Below are 23218 nucleotides of genomic sequence, written 5' to 3' on the forward strand. Positions count from 1 at the left end.
TGACAAAACAAACATCGAAAACATCAAACGGTGGCAGCTAGTACTCCGGCGACGACGAACGCCGAAGCAAGGAGGAGGAGCAGCCTCGGCTGAAACTGTGACATTGCCACAGTGGAAGCATGTGACTTGATTTCCCGGTCTCTGATTTTCAGTTGAAACTCTGTGATCAACTTTTTATTTATTTGAAAGGAACACAGACAAGAACAAATAGCAGCAGGAATGTTTATACAACTAGAGACACAATACTGTTAAAATATATATTAGTATATTATGGAAACTAGTTATTGCAGATAAATACAATTATAATAAACCACATATACAAAATGTGTTGTTTGGCTAGCCCCATGGATCCTAGCAGTGGATAGTTCTAAATAAATGATATCTATAAAAGTGCTGATCCAATGAGGTGTGGTGGTTGCCATCTTAGTTCCAACATCTTTTTAGCTGCTGTCCAACCTGACAACATTATACGTCTTTGCTGTAATGACAGTGGTGAATTATCATTCAGTAATAACAGTTTGGGGGAACAAGGTATGAGGATACCTCTTTCCAAAACATGTCCCCTGGTCACTCCCAGTACATATAATTAAAGGAGCCCAAGGCACCTTGATTACATAGATCACACAGAGGAGCGGTTGTGATTTCTATAAAATGATGTTTTCTAGGTGGAAGGTATACCCTGTGTATGAGATTAAAATGTATCAGCTGGTGATTAGGATTGTTAGATGAACCCACTAAGTTCCTGATGAACTCAACTGGTGAGCCTCTTTAGCAGCTAGTTCCATGGACACACTGATTTCAATGTCCTTTGCCAAGGACAGACGACTTTCAGTCAACAGTCTCTTTTGTGTAGCTTCACTCCGTAGCCCACATACTAGTCTGTCTCTAATGATGTCATTTAGAACAGCATTAAACTCAGTGTTCTGGTAGTTTCTTTAATGCAGCAGCAAACATTGTTACTGATTCTCCCTCTTCCTGATGTCTCCTGTGGAACCTGAACCGTTCAGCATTAACTAGTGGTTCTGGTGAAAAATGTCCTTTAAGTATCTCCACAATATCCCCATACGTCTTATTACCTCTTCTGACTGGCTGTAGCAGGCTGCCTAGTAAATTAAATGTCTTTGGCCCCATTACACTAAAACTAAAATGTAGGCAAAATGTTGTCCTCATCCATGTCATTTACAAGAACAAAATATTCAAAATGTTCTGTATATGAGCTCCAGTGCTCAATACTTTCATCAAACTGTCCAATGTTTCCAACAATTCCAAAACATTTTCGTATCTCAATAAGTTCCTGATTGTCACTCACTTTAATATTGTCCTCAACCAAAGCAATATTTTCCTCAGTCATGTGATCTTCATTCACTTCACTCACTGACGTTTCCTCCTAAGTTCGCTCATATAGCAGATTTAATTAAAAGGTTTGTCTTCACAGTTGAATAAATGTCCTTTCCTTCAATCAATGTATATTCCCCCTTTTTAATCAAGTTGTTTTCCCGTTCCGACGTCCGTCTCCAGTCCTTTTCTGACGTCATGACGATGTTAACACTCTTTCTTAGCTAGCTCGACTATGCACTTGCCTCTGCTAGCAATACACTGTGCTAACATTAGCCTATTCTGGACCACAGAAAATAACAGTTTTAAACAGTTGTAAAATCCCACTTCTTCCAGACAGAATAGTTCCTGTAGATTCAGACTTACTCATTGCCAATCTTTTGTTATGTCTCGTGGGTTTCATAACCACGTCTGTATAACAATTCAATAATGATGAGACAGGAGACAGGAATCAGTTCAACCATTTATCTGGAACGTGATCATCTCAACACATACAAACCCCCATGATGTTCTGCAGCACAACCCCAATATACAACAAATACATAGATAAGTAAATGGACACGAAACAAAACTCATAGAGGAATTTAAATGTTCAGTTGTAGAAAGTAGGGCCATGGGATAGGGTCAGAAAGGTCAGTATGTTTGATAACTGGTTACAGAGGTGACATAACAAGCATAAGGTCCATTATAACACAGTGAAGTAGAGGTGGGAGCTAAAAGCAGACATGGAGTGAGACGGTGTGAGGAGGTCAGGGGTGAAACACTAGATCAGGACAGGTAGAAATGGCAGGGCTGGAAATAGACACAGAGACACATTCTGATCATGGCTCAGACCTGACCTGAGACACCCAAACAGAAGATGCCATAGCAAAGTCCTGTCCAGTGGGCTATATGGGATTTCCTTTCATAAAAATCCAAAACATGGAAATATGTCCAGTGTGTGTGTCCACTGTGTGTCCAGTGTGTGTGAGTGTGTCAAGTGTGTGTGTGTCCAGTGTGAGTCTGTCCAGTGTGTGTGTGTGTCCAGTGTGTGTGTGTGTGTCCAGTGTGTGTGTTTGTGTGTGTGTCCAGTGTGTGTATGTGTGTTTGTGTGTGTCCAGTGTGTGTGTCCAGTGTGTGTGTGTTCAGTGTGTGTGTGTGTGTGTGTGTGTGTGTCCAGTGTGTGTGTGTGTGTGTCCAGTGTGTGTGTGTGTGTGTGTCCAGTGTGTGTGTGTGTGTTTGTCCAGTGTGTGTGTCCAGTGTGTGTGTGTTCAGTGTGTGTGTGTGCATGTGTGTGTGTGTGTGTGTGTGCCCAGTGTGTGTGTGTGTGTCCAGTATGAGTGTGTCCAGTGTGTGTTTGTCCGGTGTGTGTGTGTGTGTCCAGTGTGTGTGTGTGTGTCCAGTGTGAGTGTGTCCAGTGTGTGTTTGTCCGGTGTGTGTGTGTGTGTCCAGTGTGTGTGTGTGTGTACAGTGTGTGTGTGTGTCTAGTGTGTGTGTGTGTGTGTGTGTGTGTGTGTGTGTCCAGTGTGTGTGTTTGTCCAGTGTGTGTGTGTGTGTGTCTTTGTGTGTGTCCACTGTGTGTGTGTGTGTGTCTTCAGCGTGTGTGTGTTCAGTGTGTGTGTGTCCAGTGTGTGTGTGTGTGTGTCCAGTGTGAGTGTGTCCAGTGTGTGTTTGTCCGGTGTGTGTGTGTGTGTGTCCAGTGTGTGTGTGTGTTTGTCTAGTGTGTGTGTGTGTGTATGTGTGTGTGTGTGTGTGTCCAGTGTGTGTGTCCAGTGTGTGTGTGTGTGTGTGTGTGTGTGTGTCCAGTGTGTGTGTGTGTGTGTGTGTTCAGTGTGTGTGTGTGCAGTGTGTGTGTGTCTATTGTGTGTGTGTGTGTGTGTGTGTCCAGTGTGTTTGTGTGTGTGTGTGTGTGTGTGTCCGGTGTGTGTGTGTGTTTGTCCTGCGTTTGTGTGTCCAGTGTGTGTGTGTGTGTGTACAGTGTGAGTCTGTCCAGTGTGTGTGTGTCCAGTGTGTGTGTGTTTGTCCAGTGTGTGTGTTTGTGTGTGTGTCCAGTGTGTGTGTGTGTGTGTATGTGTGTCCAGTGTGCGTGTCCAGTGTGTGTGTGTTCAGTGTGTGTGTGTGTGTCCAGTGTGTGTGTGTGTGTGTGTCCAGTGTGTGTGTGTGTGTGTGTCCAGTGTGTATGTGTGTGTGTGTCCAGTGTGTGTGTGTGTGTGTGTCCAGTGTGTGTGTGTGTCCAGTGTGTGTGTGCGTGTGTCCAGTGTGTGTGTGTGTGTGTGTGTGTGTCCAGTGTGTGTGTGTGTGTGTGTCCAGTGTGTGTGTGTGTGTGTGTTCAGTGTGTTTGTGTGTCTAGTGTGTGTATGTGTGTTCACAGTGTGTGTTTGTGTGTGTGTGTCCAGTGTGTGTGTGTGTGTGAGTGTTCAGTGTGTTTGTGTGGTGGTGTTTAGTGTGTGTGTTCAGTGTGTCTGTGTTTAGTGTGTGTATGTGTGTGTGTGTGTGCGTGTCCAGTATATGTGTGTGTGTGTGTTTGTCCTGCGTGTGTGTGTGTCCAGTGTGTGTGTGTGTGTGTGTGTGTGTGTGTGTGTGTCCAATGTGTGTGTGTCCAGTGTGTGTGTGTGTGTCCAGTGTGTGTGTGTCCAGTGTGTGTGTGTTTGTCCAGTGTGTGTGTTTGTTTGTGTGTCCAGTGTGTGTGTGTGTGTGTGTCCAGTGTGTGTGTCCAGTATGTGTTTGAGTCCAGTGTGTGTGTCCACTGTGTCCTGTGTGTGTGTGTCCAGTGTGTCTGTGTGTGTGTGTCCAGTGTGTTTGTGTGTGTGTGTCCAGTGTGTGTGTGTGTGTGTGTGTCCAGTGTGTGTGTGTGTGTGTCCAGAGCGTGTGTGTGTGTCCAGTGTGTGTGTGTGTGTCCAGTGTGTGTGTGTGCGTGTGTGTGTGTGTCCAGTGTGTGTGTGTGTGTGTCCAGTATGAGTGTGTCCAGTGTGTGTTTGTCCGGTGTGTGTGTGTGTGTGTGTCCAGTGTGTGTGTGTAGTGTGTGTGTGTGTTTGTGTGTCTAGTGTGTGTGTGTGTGTGTGTGTGTCCAGTTTGTGTGTTTGTCCATTGTGTGTGTGTGTTTGTGTGTGTCCAGTGTGTGTGTGTGTGTGTGTTCAGTGTGTTTGTTCAGTGTGTGTGTGTGTGTGTGTGTGTGTCCAGTGTGTGTGTGTGAGTGTCCAGTGTGTGTGTGTGTGTCCAGTGTGTCAGTGTGTGTGTGTGTGTGTGTCCAGTGTATGTGTGCTTGTGTGTCCAGTGTATGTGTGTGTGTGTGTGTCTAGTGTGTGTGTGTGTGTGTACAGTGTCCAGTGCGTATTTAACATAGGGACACCGAGTCCCAAACCCTAAACCCTGGATAGAGGGGCTCAGTGAATGTGGAGTGGAATGTGTTCAGGTGGGTCAGTGTGTCAGAGGAGACTCTGTAGAAGGACAGAGTGCCGGCTGGCCAGTCCAGATACACTCCTACTCTGTGGGAGCTGGAGGAGGGGACGTCTATGGGAGTGAACTTATTATTGTGACAGGCAGAGTAACTGTTGTCAGAGCAGAACAGACTCCAGGACTTGTCATTCCATCCAATCACACAGTCATTACCCCCTCCTCTCCTGCTGATTCCTTTATATGTCACTCCAATATAAGCCCATTCCCCACTCCACTCTACCTCCCAGTAACAGCGCCCAGTCAGACCCTCTCTACACAGCACCTGTTCCCAGTCCTCAAATCTCTCTGGGTGATCAGGATACGGCTGCTTCTCTCTCCTACATGTCACCTTTCTGTTCTCCTCAGACAGAGAGAGGAGTCTGTTTACTGTGTTTGGGTCCAGTGTGAGATCACAGACATCTGATGGATGAAACCAGACACAATATTAGAAATCATCATCATTCACATTAGAATTTTAACTCACTTTTCACTAATTCATTTAATATAGATGTTTCTAGGTATCAAAAGGAGAAGTTAAGGTAACTTGAGACTTGTTGAATGATCATATGTTATACTGTATGGTAATATAAAACACACTTATTCCCATTAATTACACACACAGACACACACACACACACACAAACACACACACACATCCTGAACACACACACACACACAATATTACAAATCATCATCATCCTGAACACACACACACACTGAACACACACACACACACACACACCTTCATGCATGCATGAACACACACACACATTTCTAAAGTAACACGAACACGCCACACACACACACACAGACACACACATTGTCAAAGCAACTCTTTGTAAACTTTGGTGTCCCTGATTTGTGCTTCTGTAGAACTACAGCTGATATTTAATATGACAAAGTAAGTAATGATGGTGGTCTTTGACTTTGACTTCACTTGAATTAAGACTTATTCTTAGTCATATTCTTCACAGCAGTCAACACTCACATTTTCTAAGTCCAGGTTTCATTGTGTTCTCTCCACCATGTTCCACACTGTAGCGGTAAGCAGAAGAACAGACAGTCATTGGGTGATACACCTGAACTCACACACACACACACACACACACACACACACACACACACACACACACACACACACACACACACACACACACACACACACACACACACACACACACACACACACACACACACACACACACACATACACACACTCACACACAGTCAGTGTGTATGTGTGTGTCCACTCTGTGTGTGTTAATGTTTTTTGTGTGAGGCCAGTGTGTGTGTGTCCAGTGTGTGTGTGTGTGTGTCCTTTGTGGGTATGTGTCAAGCGTGTGTGTGTGTGTGTGTGTGTCCAGTGTGTGTCCAGTGTGTGTGTGTCCAGTGTGTGTTTCCTTTTTGTGTGTGTGTGGGGCCAGTGTGTGTGTGTGTGTGTGTCCAGTGTGTGTCCATTGTGAGTGAATGCGTGTCCAGTGTGTGTGTGTGTGTGTCCAGTGTGTGTGTGTGTGTCCAGTGTGTGTGTGTATGTGTGTGTGTGTGTGACCCCAGTGTGTGTGTGTTTTTGTGTGTGTCCAGTGTTTGTATATGTGTGTGTCCAGTGTGTGTGTGTGTGTGTCCAGCGTGTGTGTGTTTGTGTGTGTGTGTGTGTGTCCAGTGTGTGTGTATCCAGTGTGTGTTTCCTTTTTGTGTGTGTGTGTGTCCTGAGTGTGTGTCCAGTGTGTGTGTGTGTGTGTGTTCAGTGTTTGTGTGTCCAGTGTTTGTGTGTGTGTGTCCAGTGTGTGTCCAGTGTGTATGTGTGTGTGTCCAGTGTGTGTCCATTGTGAGTGAGTGCGTGTCCAGTGTGTGTGTGTGTGTGTGTGTGTGTGTGTGTGTGTGTGTGTGTGTATCCATTGTTTGTGTGTGTCCAGTGTGTGTGTGTGTGTGTGTGTGACCCCAGTGTGTGTGTGTGTCCAGTGTTTGTGTGTTTGTCCAGTGTGTGTACTGTACAGACACACACTGGACACACCACACTGGACCCACACACACACACACACACACACACTGGACACACACACACAGTGGACAAACACACACACACTGGACCCACACACACTGGACACACACACACTGGACACACACACACAAACACACACACACACATACATACACACAGGACCAACACACACACACACACACACACACAAAGGACCCACATACACACATTGGACACACACACACACACACACACACACACACACACACACACACACACACTGGACACACACACACACACACTGGACAAACACACACACACTGGACCCACACACACACACACACACACACTGGACACACACACACACACACCCACATACATACACACAGGACCCACACACACACACACACACACACACACACACACACACACACACACACACACACACACACACAAAGGACCCACATACACACATTGGACACACACACACACACACACACTGGACACACACACACACACGTCACACACACACACTGGTCACACACACACACACAGTCTTTATATAACTTAGTCCAAGTGGTGGTCAGAATGTTTGTCTTAACTAGCCTGATAACTCCAACATGTCTGATATGAACATTGACATAAACCCTCTACATACTTGAGTTTCTCCAGTCTGCAGTGTGGATCCTCCAGTCCAGCAGAGAGCAGTCTGACTCCTGAGTCTCCTGGGTGATTGTAGCTCAGGTCCAGCTCTCTCAGGTGTGAGGGGTTTGACTTCAGAGCTGAGACCAGAGAAGCACAGCCTTCCTCTGTGACTAGACAGCCTGACAGCCTGCAAAGAGTCAAATCATATTAAAACCACACTGATATTCTTTGGTGGTGAAAATAGTGGCAGTATATTTTTTCTACATTTGCAGATACATCAGTGTCCTGAAACCTGCCATATCTATTCATAAATTAATGTATCATTATTAGAAATTATCAAAGTATTGCTTGTAGATAGAAACATGTATAGTACAAATATTTGAGTAGACTGACCAGACCAGTTTAAAAAGCAGTATCAGTCAAAAGACAGACAGTGAGGTATCAGATTTAGATTGTATTGAGTATACAGTCCACACCATATCTAGTTTGACAGTGAAGCTAACATTTTAAATGTGGCTCTATACTCCAACATTTTGGATTTAAGATTAAATGTTTCATATGAGGTGACAGTAGATAATGTCACCTTTTATTTGAGGGTATTTTAATACATATCCGTTTCACCATTTAGAAATTAAAGCACTTTTTTCTAGTGTTCAGAAACATATTCTATTCTTACTGACAATACAAGTGAAGTGACTCCAAAATGACAGGACATTATTCACCATTCAGTTTCTATTGGGAAAAACATCATCCAAAACACAACCAAGACAAACTGCAAATGCATTCAACAAGTTTGTAGAATCACAAGCTTGATGTAATCACTGCATGTAAGGAATATGGGACCAAATACTAAACTTATGACTACTTTAATACAATATCAGTGAATATGTCCAAATTATTAAGACTTTTTCAAATGGGAGAACTATATACATAAAGTGCTTTCATTTCTAAACAGTGAAACAGATATGTATGAAAATATCCTCAATTAAAAGGTGACATTCTGTACTGTTGCCTAATATGAAACATTCTATCTCAAATCCAAAATGATGGAGCATAGCACCAAATGTAAAACTGTAAGCTTCACTGTCCAAACACATATGGTGTGGACTATGTGTGCCTGGTAAACACATGTGCATCTGGTGAACAGTTATCACTTGTTGACCAACTACAGGAATACTGACCTCAGAGTCTCCAGTTTACAGTGGGGATTCCCCAGTCCAGCAGAGAGCAGCTTCACTCCTGAATCCTTCAGGTCATTGTTACTCAGATCCAGCTCTCTCAGGTGTGAGGGGTTTGACTTCAGAGCTGAGACCAGAGAAGCACAGCCTTCCTCTGTGACTCCACAGCCTGACAGCCTGCAAAGAGATCATCATGATTTCACAAACACACTGTTTATTTAACACCAGTAGTGTAGAAGGACAATGGCAGATACATTTGGTTTATTCTCCCAAACAACATATAGATGTATCTTCCGTCTCCTAGAATTGTATGGTCATATTGTTATACTAATATGAACATCAATGCATTGATTCAGTAAGTTTTTCAATGTAATATTATATATTATATATATTTTATAATACATATATTTCTCTAAACTGAATATTTCTTCCTGATGATTAGTACTTAAGTGTCATGTTATGTACTCACAGAGCAGCTCTGGAGGCTTTGACCACTGGCAGCAGCCTCAGAAGACCTTCCTCTGATCTGGAGTATTTCTTCAGGTCAAACACATCCAGCTCCTTTTCTGAAGTCAGCAACACAAAGACCAGAGCTGACCACTGTGCAGGTGACAGTTCTTCTTCTGAGAGACTTCCAGATCTCAGGTAGCTTTGGATCTCCTCCACTAGAGAATGGTCATTCAGTTCATTCAGACAGTGGAACAGATTGATGCACCTCTCTGGAGAGGGATTCTCCCTGATCTTCTCCTTGATGTACTTGACTGTTTCTCTATGGCTCTGTGAGCTGCTTCTTGTCTTTGTCAGTAGACCTCGTAAGTGCTTCTGATTGGACTCCAGTGAGAGGCCCAGAAGGAAGCGGAGGAAAAGGTCCAGGTTTCCTGTCTCACTTTGTAAGGCTTTATCCACAGCACTCTTGTAGACAGTAACTTCAGGCTTGTCTCTGGACTGCGCAAAAAAGTAGCTGAACATTGATTGAGGTTTGGCCATTAGATTCTCATTGTTGTTGATGAATGAGAGGAACACATATACAGCAGCCAGAAACTCCTGAATGCTCAGATGCACGAAGCAGTACACCTTTTCCTGGTACAGCCCACATTCCTCTTTAAAGATCTGTGTGCACAATCCTGAGTACACTGATGCTTCATTGACATCAATGCCAGCCCTTTTCAGGTCTTTTTTATAGAAAATCAGATTGCCCTCAACAAGCTGTTGAAAAGCCAGTTTTCCCAGTGACAGAATGCTCTCTTTATTCCAGTGTGGACCTGTCTCTTCTTTCTCAAGATACTTTTCATTCTTCTGTTTGGTATGAAACACCACAAGGTGTGAGTACATCTCAGTCAGAGTCTTGGGCATCTCTTCTCTCTTATGTTTCAGCATGTGTTCAAGGACTATTGCAGAAATCCAACAGAAGACTGGAATGTGGCACATGATGTGGAGGCTCCTTGATGTCTTTATGTGTGAGATGATTCTGCTGGCCAGGTCCTCATCACTGAATCTCTTCCTGAAGTACTCCTCCTTCTGTGGGTCATTGAACCCTCGTACCTCTGTCACCTGGTCAACACACCCTGAAGGGATCTTATTGGCTGCTGCAGGTCGGGTAGTTACCCAGAGGAGAGCAGAGGGAAGCAGATTTCCCTTGATGAGATTTGTCAGCAGAACATCCACTGAGGTTGACTCTGTGACGTCACAACAGATCTTGTTCTTCTGGAAGTCTAGGGGCAGTCGGCACTCATCCAGACCATCAAAGATGAACAGAATTTTGTACTTGTCGTAGTTGGAGATTCTTGATTCTTTGGTTTCCATTGAGAAGTGATTGAGAAGTTCAATCAAAGTGTGTTTTTCCTTTTTCATCAAATTCAGCTCCCGAAAAGGGAATGAAAATACAAATTGGACATCCTGATTTGCTTTTCCTTCAGCCCAGTCCAGAATGAACTTCTGCACAGAGATTGTTTTCCAATGCCAGCGACTCCCTTTGTCAGCACAGTTCTGATAAGTTTGTCTTGTCCAGTTAAGGGTTTGAAGATGTCGTTACATTTGATTGCAGTCTCTGGTCCTGCTTGTTTCCTGGTTGTTGTCTCAATCTGTCTCAGCTCATGTTCATTATTGACCTCTCCTGTTCCACCCTCTGTGATGTAGAGCTCTGTGTAGATCTTATTGAGAAGTATTGGGTTTCCTTGTTTAGCGATCCCCTCAAATACACATTGAAACTTCTTCTTTAGATTAGATTTGAGTTCACGTTGGCAAATCACAGCAAGGTCATCTGAATGAAGAAATAACACAGAGGATATTAATATTACATCTGTTTTAATGCCTACAGTATTCTAGGACTGTTATACATTTTTTATACATTTTAAATTATAATAATTTATTCGCTTAACTGACTGTATAAATGTGTAAATGTTTTCATAATGCATTACAGACTGGTGTGACTGATTATATAATTATTGGTTTTATCTCTCTCTCTCTCTCTCTCTCTCTCTCTCTCTCTCTCTCTCTCTCTCTCTCTCTCTCTCTCTCTCTCTCTCTCTCTCTCTCTCTCTCTCTCTCTCTCTCTCTCTCTCTCTCTCTCTCTCTCTCTCTCTCAATTAATCAACACAACACATCCCTGCTGCTACTTGATGAGGTCACTAGGTGTTGTGTTAAGGCTGCTACAATATCATTGAGTTACACAGCTACTTTAGCTGTACTTTAGCTACAGCTTTTAAATGTTCTAAAACAGCATTCAACATGAGGCAGACAGCTCTTACTTTTCTCCAGTGTGTCAGCAAGCTCCTTCTGGTTCATTTTCCTCAGGACGTGCAGTGTGATCTTCAGAGCCCCCTCTCTGGCACTGCTCTCCTGCTTCTCATCTTCAGCATCCACCACTTCCTTATCCTGCTTCTGACTCTCAAAGCCTTCTGGGAGTTCTGTACTAAGAATCCTCTTTAACCTCTTCAGCTCGTTCTTCACAAATGTCATAATATTCTCTTCAAGCAACTGAAATAAATCAAGTAAATAAGTTAAGCAAGAGACTAAATGCTTTCTCATTAACACATTAATGAATGATTGACAGATCAACCTTACTTGAGGTAAACAAAGACAAATGTACATCACAGGACCACATACACTGAATATGGAGGCCAGGTCTGTTTGATGACTCTGGGAAGACTGACCACTGAGAATCTCTGACTCTGATCTCTCCTGTTGGTTTCTGTGGACAAAACATGAGATTACATCTCCTCATCCAGGGAGTGCACACACACACACACATACACACACACACACACACACACACACACACACACACACACACACACACACACACACACACACACACACACACACACACACACACAGGGAGGGAATGTTGTTAGTTTAATTTTGTTTCAGGACTATGAAAATTTAAAAAATGATTAGCCTATGGATTATGAAAACAACCAAAATAAATGGGAAATTGGGAGAGGAGAAATGACTAGAGACAGTGTTGTTTAACTCACTGACCATGACCCATGAGTTCTTCTTACCTTTGTTCAGTAGAAAAGTCTCCCACTCTAAACACTATAGGTTCAATCATAGACTGGTCACTCTTCATGGACACACAGCTGGGTACAGGGGAGGCTGGTCTCTCCTGCTTGATTGGGCTTCAACACAACAGAGACAAACATTACGTCTCTCATCTACTCTGAGCTCAGATGGGGAAACAAGAGTGAACTAGAAAATGTCATATTTTGCAATTCTGAGTAATTCCTACTTTAGTAAGGATATACTTTATTGAGTACTACTGCAGTTGCTAAATAATTCCAATAGATGGTAGCATAAAACCACGAATGAAATTTCAGAAGATCAGTTTAGCTTTCTCCCTGGATACACCACCACTCCCCCTCATAAGAAAACTCCTGCACACACTTTTTACTGTCCCTTTCCACACTGCTAATGCAAGAGGAACGACTGAAAAAGCATTTAACAGATTACTGTGAAATAATATAATGATGATTCATGTTTATTATTACCTGTTTTATGCTCATGTTTTGAAATTATACTTCATTACTATAACGATTATCAATAAGCCTGAACATTAATTTAGTCACCTCTGGTTGAGAAAAATATATTTTCCTAGTACATTCATTGTCAGATTCATCAACCAGCAGCAAGCACTCTGCCTTCTAGCTCAAGCCTGTTGAGGTACATTTGCTAACCGGGAGGGTTGCATGATGTAATTCATTGGTGGGCTGGAAGACGCACTCTTGTCTTATCTATTCCAAGGTTGTTTAATCGATATATTAGATATTTAACAATGCATGTATACTAGGGTTGAGGTTGGAGCATCTGACTAGTGATTATTTACCAGGGGTTCAACACCTGCTATAGTCACTATTTAATTGCTCTTCCAAAAGCATCACAGGCCTAATACGAGATATATAGCTAGCTAAAGTAAAGTAATTTTAGATAATCATGGGACATATAGTCTTTGGTTGCATGCTATTTTATGTCAATCATATTGCTGCTTGTAGCCTATAACTGATGCTTCGTGGTCTTATGCTGCCATCTATTGGAAATATTTAGCAATTAAAAGTTATTAAATTACATACAGACATTGGTGAGGCAAGCTGAGAAATAAAGTGTATTTTTCTTGTTAATTCCTTAGATCAGTCTCAAACCTGCCCCACCTGTCCCACGCCAATTGCTGGACTTTCACATAGAGGTTACTAGGTCACCCAGTTCACATTTGAAAAATAAATTGAATGTCTTGTTTATCAAGTGTTCTGTCTTGCAATTATACATATAATGAAATAACTACAAAAAAAGCAAAATGTGTTGACAGGTTTTGATTAACAAAATAATACAAACGCTATTTAATACAATAATTGTATTTACTACCATAATATTATTACTAAAATAGTTTCTAAAAGTGTTCTAGGCTACCCTACCCTAGAATTAGGGGTTAGGGTTATGGCTAAAATAGGTTATAAGTAGGGTAAGAGTTTTTGTATAGCACTTTGTGACATCTGCTGGTGTAAAAAGGGCTTTATAAATACATTTGATTGATTGTTTGTCACGCCCTGACTCAGCGGACTCTTATATGTTGAGTCAGGGTGTGATTCCCAATCAGAGACAGCTTTCGCTCGTTGCAGCTAGTAGTTGTGGGATCTTGTTCCGTGGCTTGTTGTGTGTTTAGCCTTAGGACTTCACGTTTCGTTGGTTTGTTGTTTTGTTCGTGTGTTTATCAGATAAACGTTAAGTTTAAGTTTAAGTTAAATAAACATGTACGCATTTCACGCTGCGCCTAGGTCTGACCCGTCCTTAAACGAACGTGACATTGTTAGGGTTTATATGGCAAAAAACAGTATGGGTTTATAGCACTCTTGCTCCTCCTTGTGGCCGTATGTGGGTACTACAGAACTCACTCATGACACTTGCTAGGCTCATAATCTGAGGTAACAACTGCATCAGTAATACAAATCCATTAGCTAGACCACCCGATTAGACAACAATCACCCCATTATACCCATTTGGTTTGCAACTCAGTGAACCTGTGTAGCATTTGCTCAATTCGATCCCTACGAACGAAGATTTCAATGCATATCAAATTACCCAGCAGCCATTTAGAAACAAGTCGTCAAACAAATGGTTATTTCTTAATTTAAAAAAATATTCCGGCTGTTTAAATCGCCACATCATGAAAAAGAGGTCAGGGACATACGTTTTGTTAAGATTGTACACTTTTTTCTTAAAATAAATATGGTTAACCATGACCAGAAAATGTTTAATGTTTGATGGCTATCCGCCAGACATCGTTAACACTATGGGTGACCACAACGTGTACGCAGGTGAACAGTAATCGCGCACCAAGTAGCCATAACCTTGTTAATAATAAGTTACCTGAGGTAAACCTACAGGGTTAACGCTCACCAAGTAGCCGTAACCTTGTTAATAATAAGTTATCTGAGGTAAACCAACAGGGTTAACGCAGGCAGGTCTCATTGATAACAATAGTGAAGCTGGCATTGTGACGCAGAACAATGGGCTGGGAATAGAACGTTCTGAAGGCGAGTCGGTGTCACGGAGCTCAATAGAATTAATAGGAGCTGGTAGGGTGAAAAATACCATAAAATAAGGCCTGTTTTTTTCTCGATTACTTCATAACCAGGGACAGAAGGTAATATTATGAAACTGGGCTCCATGGCGGATGCAATGAACTAATTTTATCAGAAATAAACGTTGTAAAAAATGTAACTTGAGGCGCCCCGAAAATAATATTCAAAAGGTTCAGTCCTTGGACACAGAGGGGTTAAACACTAAAGTTAAAATCCATCTAGTGAAGAGAGGAGAACCGGACAGAGGGATGGTAGGTAGCCAGCATCCGTCAACGAGAGAGGGAGAAGCCCTCCACGGTATTTAACAGGTGGAAGAAACAACCCGGGAGCTCCATCGGTCCACAAGAAATGCAGGCAGCCGGTGATGATGTAGTGGTAGCTAGGATAACTAGGATGCTGCTGGTAAAGAGTAGCTAGCTTAGCTAGCTGTACCGACTAGCTTGGATAGCTAGCAGGTCGTTCGTCTGTCCCTCGTCTCGAGGATGATGACGAATCCGGTGAACCACACAATTAAACAAGACTAGCGAGTGAAAAGGATCTGGCTACACTCATACTGTCACTGACCATTACGCAAAAAGCAAATTGAACAATAAACTTCGGTGTCTCAACATTGTAACGAACTCCGTCGTTGTTCCCCAACATCACCTCAGACCACTCTGCGCGTAACTGGACAATATGCTTGGCGCCAAACCGTACGTGGACGCGGACAGTTCTGTACGGGGACGCGGACAGTTCCAGAACGCGGACATGAGCAGAGCAACACAATAAACTAAAAGCAGTCTTTAAAGTTGGGTACATTAGTAATAAATATTTATTATGTCAAACAAAAGAAAATCGTTTTTTAAAACAAGATTTTGAGATCTGGGCACGTATCCAAAAAGTGTCTCAGAGTAGAAAAATTGGTCCTCTCTCTCCCCAGACAGACTCATTTAATACTGGGTCGTTACAATATTTTGAGATCTGGGCCCATATCCAAAAAGCGTCTCAGAGTAGAAAATGTGTCGTATAAGTGCTGAGAATAAAGCCATTTTAGTCCTACTCTTATGGGTATAAATTAAAGCTATGCATGAAGTCTCTTTATTCATAAGTGTCCCACCTAGTTGGCAGATATTTAGGACACCTCATGAGCTGTCCTAACCAGTTAAGAGGTACCAGCAAGTGTCTTGATAATAGAAACATGCAGCGAGTCAGTGGTTCCTGTGCCACATGTAATTGCTTTGGAGCAGTGGTGACCTGTCATTCAGGGCAGAGCCCCACCTGTCTAGCAGATGCTCTTACCCAGAGTGATTTACAGTAAGTGCATTCATCTTAAGATAGCTAGGTGAGACAACCAGATAATACAGTCAAATATACAGGATACGAACATTCAATTTCAGCTAAACAATGGATATATAGCGTTTTGCAATAAAAAATAATAATAATGATATACATCTAAAATCTATTAATTAAACATCTGAGAACAGTAATATTGAAGGTACCTATAAGCAACCATTTCTGATTAAAAAACACGTGAAAAATTGTGGAAATAGCATTTAGGAAATAAACTCTTAATAATTCTTAAACAAAATTGTCATCTCACCTCTTAGCTTTGGTGTCATGTTCCCCAGAGAGACTCATTTTAGAGGCAGGGCCCCCCTCCTCTCTCTCCCCAGAGAGACTCATTTTAGACCACTGACCCCTAAACAGAGATCCAACATGTTGGCTGTAGCTAACACAGTAATTCTTGAATGTAAATTGTTATCATTTATTAATGATCTCTTATAAAACATCTACTAACAGACATATCGAAACAGTCAGGTGATTTAATGCAATCACATGAATATGTAGTTGTGACATCTCTTCTCCATGGTAACTGTCAAGACAGTGTTATAGACAGTGCAGCAACACAAGGCCATGTCTCACACTTATTTGTATTCATTAAAAGTCTGCCATTTATTATTTTTGAATCTGTTCTTTTCTAAACGTATCTGAGAATGTAGACAGAAGGGCTAAAACAGGCTTGATTGATCTGGGGGGGATCAGTGATCTATACAGAAAGGCTATTCCTCAGCCAGTGGCGACCCCTCATTCAGGGCAGGTGGCCTTTCCTGTTTTGCATGTTATTTTGGCATTAATACGTGTCACATATCAGTTTGCAAAAAATGTAAAAATAAATAAATATATATATATCATTGAGTTAATAAAGCCGCAAAAAGACATGGTCTCTTTTTTGTTTTCTTGACTAAGGCAGCTCCAAAATGCAGGTGTTTCAGCCTAGCTCAGTGCTTTCTGTGGTGGTGGGGCAAGCCAGAAGAAAATACGGAGTGCTGTGCCGTGATTCGCTCAGTGTTCTGTCATTCATGGGGACACTACGTCACCGCCAAGTCTAAGGGTAGAGCTAGAAAATTCAAGCCCCTTGGGTGCTGACACAGAGTTACATTAGAAGTGCCCATCCAAGAAGGTCATTGGCAAACAGATAAAATCAGATAAAAGTGTTGTGAATCCGGTGAACCACAAGATGAAACAAGGATAGCGAGTGAAAAGGATCTGGCTACACTCATACTGTCACTGACCATTACGCAAAAAAAGCAAATTGAACAATAAACTTCGGTGTCTCAACACTAACAAACTCCGTCGTTGTTCCCCAAGATCACCTCAGACCACTCTGCGCGTAACTGGACAATATGCTTGGCGCCAAACCGTACGTGGACGCGGACAGTTTCAGAATGCGGACATGAGCAGTGCCACACAATAAACTAAAAGCAGTCTTTAAAGTCGGGTACATTAGTAATATTCTTTTTTTATTATGTCAAACAAAAGAAAATCGTTTTTTAAAACAATATTTTGAGATCTGGGCACGTAACCAAAAAGCGTCTCAGAGTAGTAAGATTGGTCCTCTCTCTCCCCAGATAGACTCATTTAATACTGGCTCGTTACAATATTTTGAGATCTGGGCCCATATCCAAAAAGCGTCTCAGAGTAGAAAATGTGTCGTATAAGTGCTGAGAATAAAGCCATTTTAGTCCTACTCTTATGGGTATAAATTAAAGCTATGCATGAAGCCTCTTTATTCATAAGCGTCCCACCTAGTTGGCAGATATTTAGGACACCTCATGAGCTGTACTAACCAGTTAAGAGGTACCAGCAGGTGTCTTGATAATAGAAACATGCAGCGAGTCAGTGGTTCCTGTGCAACATGCAATTGCTTTGGAGCTGTCATTCAGGGCATACCCATAAGCAACCATTTCTGATTAAAAAACACATGTGAAAAATTGTGGAAATAGCATTTAGGAAATAAACTCTTAATAATTCTTAAACAAAATTGTCATCTCACCTCTTATCTTTGGTGTCATGTTCCCCAGAGAGACTCATTTTAGAGGCAGGGCCCCCCTCCTCTCTCTCCCCAGAGAGACTCATTTTAGACCACTGACCCCTAAACAGAGATCCAACATGTTGGTTGTAGTTAACACAGTAATTATTGAATGTGAATTGTTATCATTAATTAATTATCTCTTACAAAACATTTACTAACAGACATATCGAAACAGTCAGGTGATGTAATGCAATCACTTGAATATGTAGTTGTGACATCTCTTCACCATGGCCATGTCACACACTTATTTGTATTCATTAAAAGTCGGCCATTTATTATTTTTGAATCTGTTTTTTTCTAAACATATCTGAGAATGTAGACAGAAGGGCTAAAACAGGCTTGATTGATCTGGGGGGGGATCAGTGATCTATACAGAAAGGTTTTTTGCAACAATTAAGATATGTTTTATTATTTAAAGTAGGCTAGGTTATAATGTATAACTGTTTTTTTGTTGTTGTGTAAAGCAGATCAAGGTCTATACCTCAGCAAGTGGCGACCCGTCATTCAGGGCAGGTGGCCTTTCCTGTTTTGCATGTTATTGTGGCATTAATATATGTCACATATCAGTTTGCTAACAACGTAAACAAAATATATATACACTACCGGTCAAAAGTTTTAGAACACATACTCATTCAAGGGTTTGTCTTTATTTTTACTATTTTCTACATTGTAGAATAATAGTGAAGACATCAACACTATGGAATAACACATATGGAATCATGTAGTAACCAAAAAAGTGTTAAACAAATCAAAATATATTTTATATTTGAGATTCTTCAAATAGCCACCCTTTGCCTTGATGACAGCTTTGCACACTCTTGGCATTCTCTCAACCAGCGACCCGTCATTCAGTGCAGGTGGCCTTTCCTGTTTTGCATGTTATTTTGGCAGTAATACGTGTCACATATCAGTTTGCAAAAAATGTAAAAATAAATAAATATATATATAATTGAGTTAATATAGCCGCATACAAACATGGTCTCTTTTTTGTTTTCTTGAGTAAGGCAGCTCCAAAATGCAGGTGTTTCATCCTAGCTCAGTGCTTTCTGTGGTGGTGGGGCAAGCCAGAAGAAAATACAGAGCGCTGCGCCGTGATTGGCTCAGCGTTCTGTCACTCATGGGGACACTACGTCACCGCCAAGTCTAAGGGTAGAGCTAGAAAATTCAAGCCCCTTCGGTGCTGCCATAGAGTTACATTAAAAGTGCCCATCCAAGAAGGTCATTGGCCACAGATAAAATGACGTCAAATCACATTATATCTACAGTAGCTTTGATTGGACTGATCATGTCAACATCATACTTTCAAAATCTTAGCCAGCAGTCATCATCATGAATCAGCTCGACAATCTACAGGCAAATCCTTTTTAATCCTTGTCATATGAAGAGAAATAATGAAGAGAAATGATAGGACAGCTGTTGGGACTCTGCTGTTGGGACTCTGCTGTTGGGACTCTGCTGTTGGGACTCTGCTGTTGGGACTCTGCTGTCGGGACTCTGCTGTTGGGACTCTGCTGTCGGGACTCTGCTGTCGGGACTCTGCTGTCGGGACTCTGCTGTCGGGACTCTGCAGTTGGGACTCTGCTGTTGGGACTCTGCTTTATGTAGGCCCTGACAGTTTGTGGCCACCGTTTCTCACCGTTATAGTGCAATGAATGTATTGTTTAGTGTTGTGTTGTGGAGTGGCTTTGCTGGCATGCATCCCCCTTTATTTATGTTTTGCCCCACCAAGATTGACATGCTAAAATCACCACTGACCTTAGCTATAGCCTAGATGACCAGCCTAAACCTGTTCAGATCAGTTCCCATAACGTTATAGACCTAACAGTAGCAGGACAGAGCTTGTAGCCTAGGCATGGTATTTTACACACCATTTCAAACGGAGACCATCAGGTTTGTCAGCATGATAAGTGATCATAGCTCAAACCTACTCTGACTATTGAATGTCTGAAGTCGACCTAACCTTATAAAAGTTTGTAGTTTAGCCTAGACTTACCAGGGTCTGCCCGTCTTTCCTACATATCAACACATTTATCTGACTTCTAATGTTACAGAGAAATACGTGCCACAGTTTCAAACAGCCATTGTGTAACTGCGTAGGCTACACACTTACTTTCACGTTCATATGAGGAAATCACATAACTTCTTACAGTCGCTGGTGCAGCCGCCTGTTCTCTTGCAGATGAAGTAGCTTTTATAGGCGACTCATTTAACCAGCCTAAACAACAGTAAATAAAAGATGTCAAATGGTCAAAAGTCAATCCTGATATAGCCATGTACATCAAAGAGAGGTGTATTGCTACAGATGTAGGATCTTAATTTTAGCCAGTTTGCTACAGCAGGAAAATAATCCTGCAGCAACAGGACATTTGAATTATTATGGGAATGGCCGGCAGGGATGTAGCTCAGTTGGTAGAGCATGGCATTTGCAAAGCCAGGGTTGTGGGTTCGATTCCAGTATAAAAAATAAAAATGTATGCACTCGCAATGGATGTAAGTCGCTCTGGATAAGAGCGTCTGCTAAATGACTAAAATGTAAAAAATCACCATGTAGAATTATGTGTACAGATGTAGGATCTTAATTTGATCACCCCCCACTGCAGAATAACTTTCCCTCAACGCAGTAAATGTAAAACTTGTAGTGTATTTGAGGTTTTAAAAGGCTTCTGAAGTTTGTTATTTCCACTTAGAAATGGCAGACTTGAGTTTCCCTTACTAAAAATGTATCAACCGCTACAAAAATGTCCACTAATTATAATTCACATTTCCTGTTGCTGTAGGAATATTTTCCTGCTGTAGCAAACTGGCTCAAATTAAGATCCTACATATGTATGTGCAAATGTTTTTGGCGAATAAAGGTGATTCTGATTCTGCAAAGGTTGAGTCTCTAGATTCCCTTGCTGCTCTGGGGAAATAATGAAATGGAAATCAGGGGCGATTTAAACTGGGCCTGGTTATCTCCAAACTTTGAGACCATGTAATTTGTTATATTTCACCCAATTGATAAAGGAAGCTAGAAGGCTGAACCCAGAAGACATCTCTAAATCAACACTTATTGATATTATCCCAAAATCCTTTCACTCATATTGTTGTGTCTCTTTGTTCAACGGACGTCGGGTAACCTGTGATATTAATATTGTAGCAAACAGCGGGGCAGGGCAGTGAACCCAGGTCGCTGGCCAAAACTAGGTTAACCCTATTGCTGCGATGGGAATTGTAACCTGTCTCACACTGCCCCCTATAAAAGCAAGTCTCGTGCTTCGACTACTCAGACCCCTCACACATCCGGGCCGTGCATTCTGATGGCCTCACAGACACCATACTACTTCTGACACCAATGTAGCAAACAGTGGGGTAGGGAAGCGAACCCAGGTTGCACTTGTAAAAAGGCAAACAACCTACGCATCGCGCCATTGGCGCCAATTGGGTTACTTGGTTGGAATTGCATCATAGTACATGGGAATAATGATGCATTTTATTTAGTAAAGTGGTTTCTTGCATCAAACACAACAACATTTTCAGTCACCTCCTCCTTGTGTGAAGGACAAGTAGATAAACAGGTTAATGTCAAGCTCTGCATGTTTTTTGGAATGTCTCATGGAATGTAGGCTTACATTGAACACCAAACATTGGCTGCTACTGTAGGCTGAATGATAGAACAGCTATTTCCACGTTAAATGTTATTGGAGGCCTTTTTTACATTATGATCAAATAGCCTACTTGGTCTCTGTTAAAACTGTAACTTAAAGTGGGTACAGCCTCAGTGTTCACAGTAAACTCACGCCGGAAGTTGCACAGATCGCTACACTATAATAGAACTATGATACAATTACATTTATCATACGAAATGTGAAATGTAGAACTATGACGAATGAATATTGATGTATTGATTTCACAGGAGGTTGGTGGCACCTTAATTGGGGAGGACGGGCTTGTGGTAATGGCTGGAGCGGAATAGGTGGAATGGTATCATTAATATGAGCCGTCCTCCCCTCAGCAACCTCCACTGATTGAATTTGACTTGCCCACGTCCAGTTAGCGCCATTTTGTATGATTAAACTGTCAAGTCATTATATATTTTCCGTTCTGCTGAGAGCACCTTCCTGATGACTGGCACTCTGTACATTCCTATGGATGAGGCCTGAGCTGGAATGTGAAGCTAACTGAAGCTAGCTAGCTTTAGAAAACCTGTATATCTAGCTTGCATCATAGTACACCCCTCAGGCTAAGTTCAGGTTTCAGCATGAGGCAGACATCAACAGCCGAGTTGTAGGCTACAACCTGGGTCGTATTCATTAGTTTACTCAGCAGCCAACAGTTTTAAAATGTTGCATAAACAGCTTACTCCAAACGCTGTCCAACGTGACCTAAACGGTTTCTGTTGCCAAACGTTTTGCTACGGTGGGCACTAATGAACACACAGCCTTTCCACAATATTTATTTGTCTCTCTTTCACACAAAATACCTTCCTGAGTGAAAAGCATTAACAGTAGATTAGAAAGAGAAAATGTTGTTGCTTGTTGTGTTTTAAGCCTGTTTTGAGAAGACAAGTCTATAGACCTATGATACAGAACACTCTTAGAAAAAAGAGTTCCAAAAGGGTCCTCTGGCTGTCCCCACAGGAGAACGCTTTTGGGTTCCAGGTAAAACCATTCTGGCTTCCATGTAGAACCCTCTGAGGAAAGGATTCTACATGGAACCCAAAAGGGTTCTACCTAGTACCAAAAATGGTTCTACAAAGGGTTCTCCTATGGGGACAGCCAAAGAACCCTTTTAGATTCTAGATAGTGTAGGAGTGATCACCCTGGGGCACACAGATGGAAACAGAACGAATTCACCCCACGCATCTAATTTATATCGAAAGCATTTTAAGGAGAGTAGGCCTATTATAACACTGTCCACAAAACATATCATCAACTATATTAATACACATAACAATATCATCAACTATATGAATACACATAACAATATCATCAACTATATTAATACACATAACAATATCATCAACTATATTAATACACATAACAATATCATCAACTATATTAATACACATAACAATATCATCAACTATATTAATACACATAACAATATCATCAACTATATGAATACACATAACAATATCATCAACTATATTAATACACATAACAATATCATCAACTATATTAATATCATAACAATCGTCGTCTTACCTTTTATATGTCTCTCAATAGAAGTAGAGTCTGGAATGATCATTCGGTGGTGGAAA

At 41.7% G+C, this 23218-nt stretch overlaps 1 protein-coding gene across 1 annotated transcript in view; it reads right to left on the minus strand.

The window, feature by feature from the left end:
• Positions 1 to 1786: 1786 nt before the first annotated feature.
• The window catches only part of LOC311103291 (uncharacterized protein), a 48083-nt gene continuing 26651 nt past the window's right edge, over positions 1787 to 23218 (minus strand). Inside the window, 10 exon segments of the mRNA XM_084144824.1 lie at positions 1787 to 5169; positions 5738 to 5747; positions 7394 to 7559; positions 8554 to 8727; positions 9020 to 10502; positions 10505 to 10810; positions 11298 to 11526; positions 11656 to 11740; positions 12054 to 12170; positions 16204 to 16208. Coding sequence (XP_084000950.1) covers positions 4649 to 5169; positions 5738 to 5747; positions 7394 to 7559; positions 8554 to 8727; positions 9020 to 10502; positions 10505 to 10810; positions 11298 to 11526; positions 11656 to 11740; positions 12054 to 12170; positions 16204 to 16208 — 3096 coding nt within the window. The 3' untranslated portion in view covers positions 1787 to 4648.

Source organism: Coregonus lavaretus (assembly GCF_964263955.1).
Source record: "Coregonus lavaretus genome assembly, chromosome: 28".
Classification (NCBI taxonomy): domain Eukaryota; kingdom Metazoa; phylum Chordata; class Actinopteri; order Salmoniformes; family Salmonidae; genus Coregonus; species Coregonus lavaretus.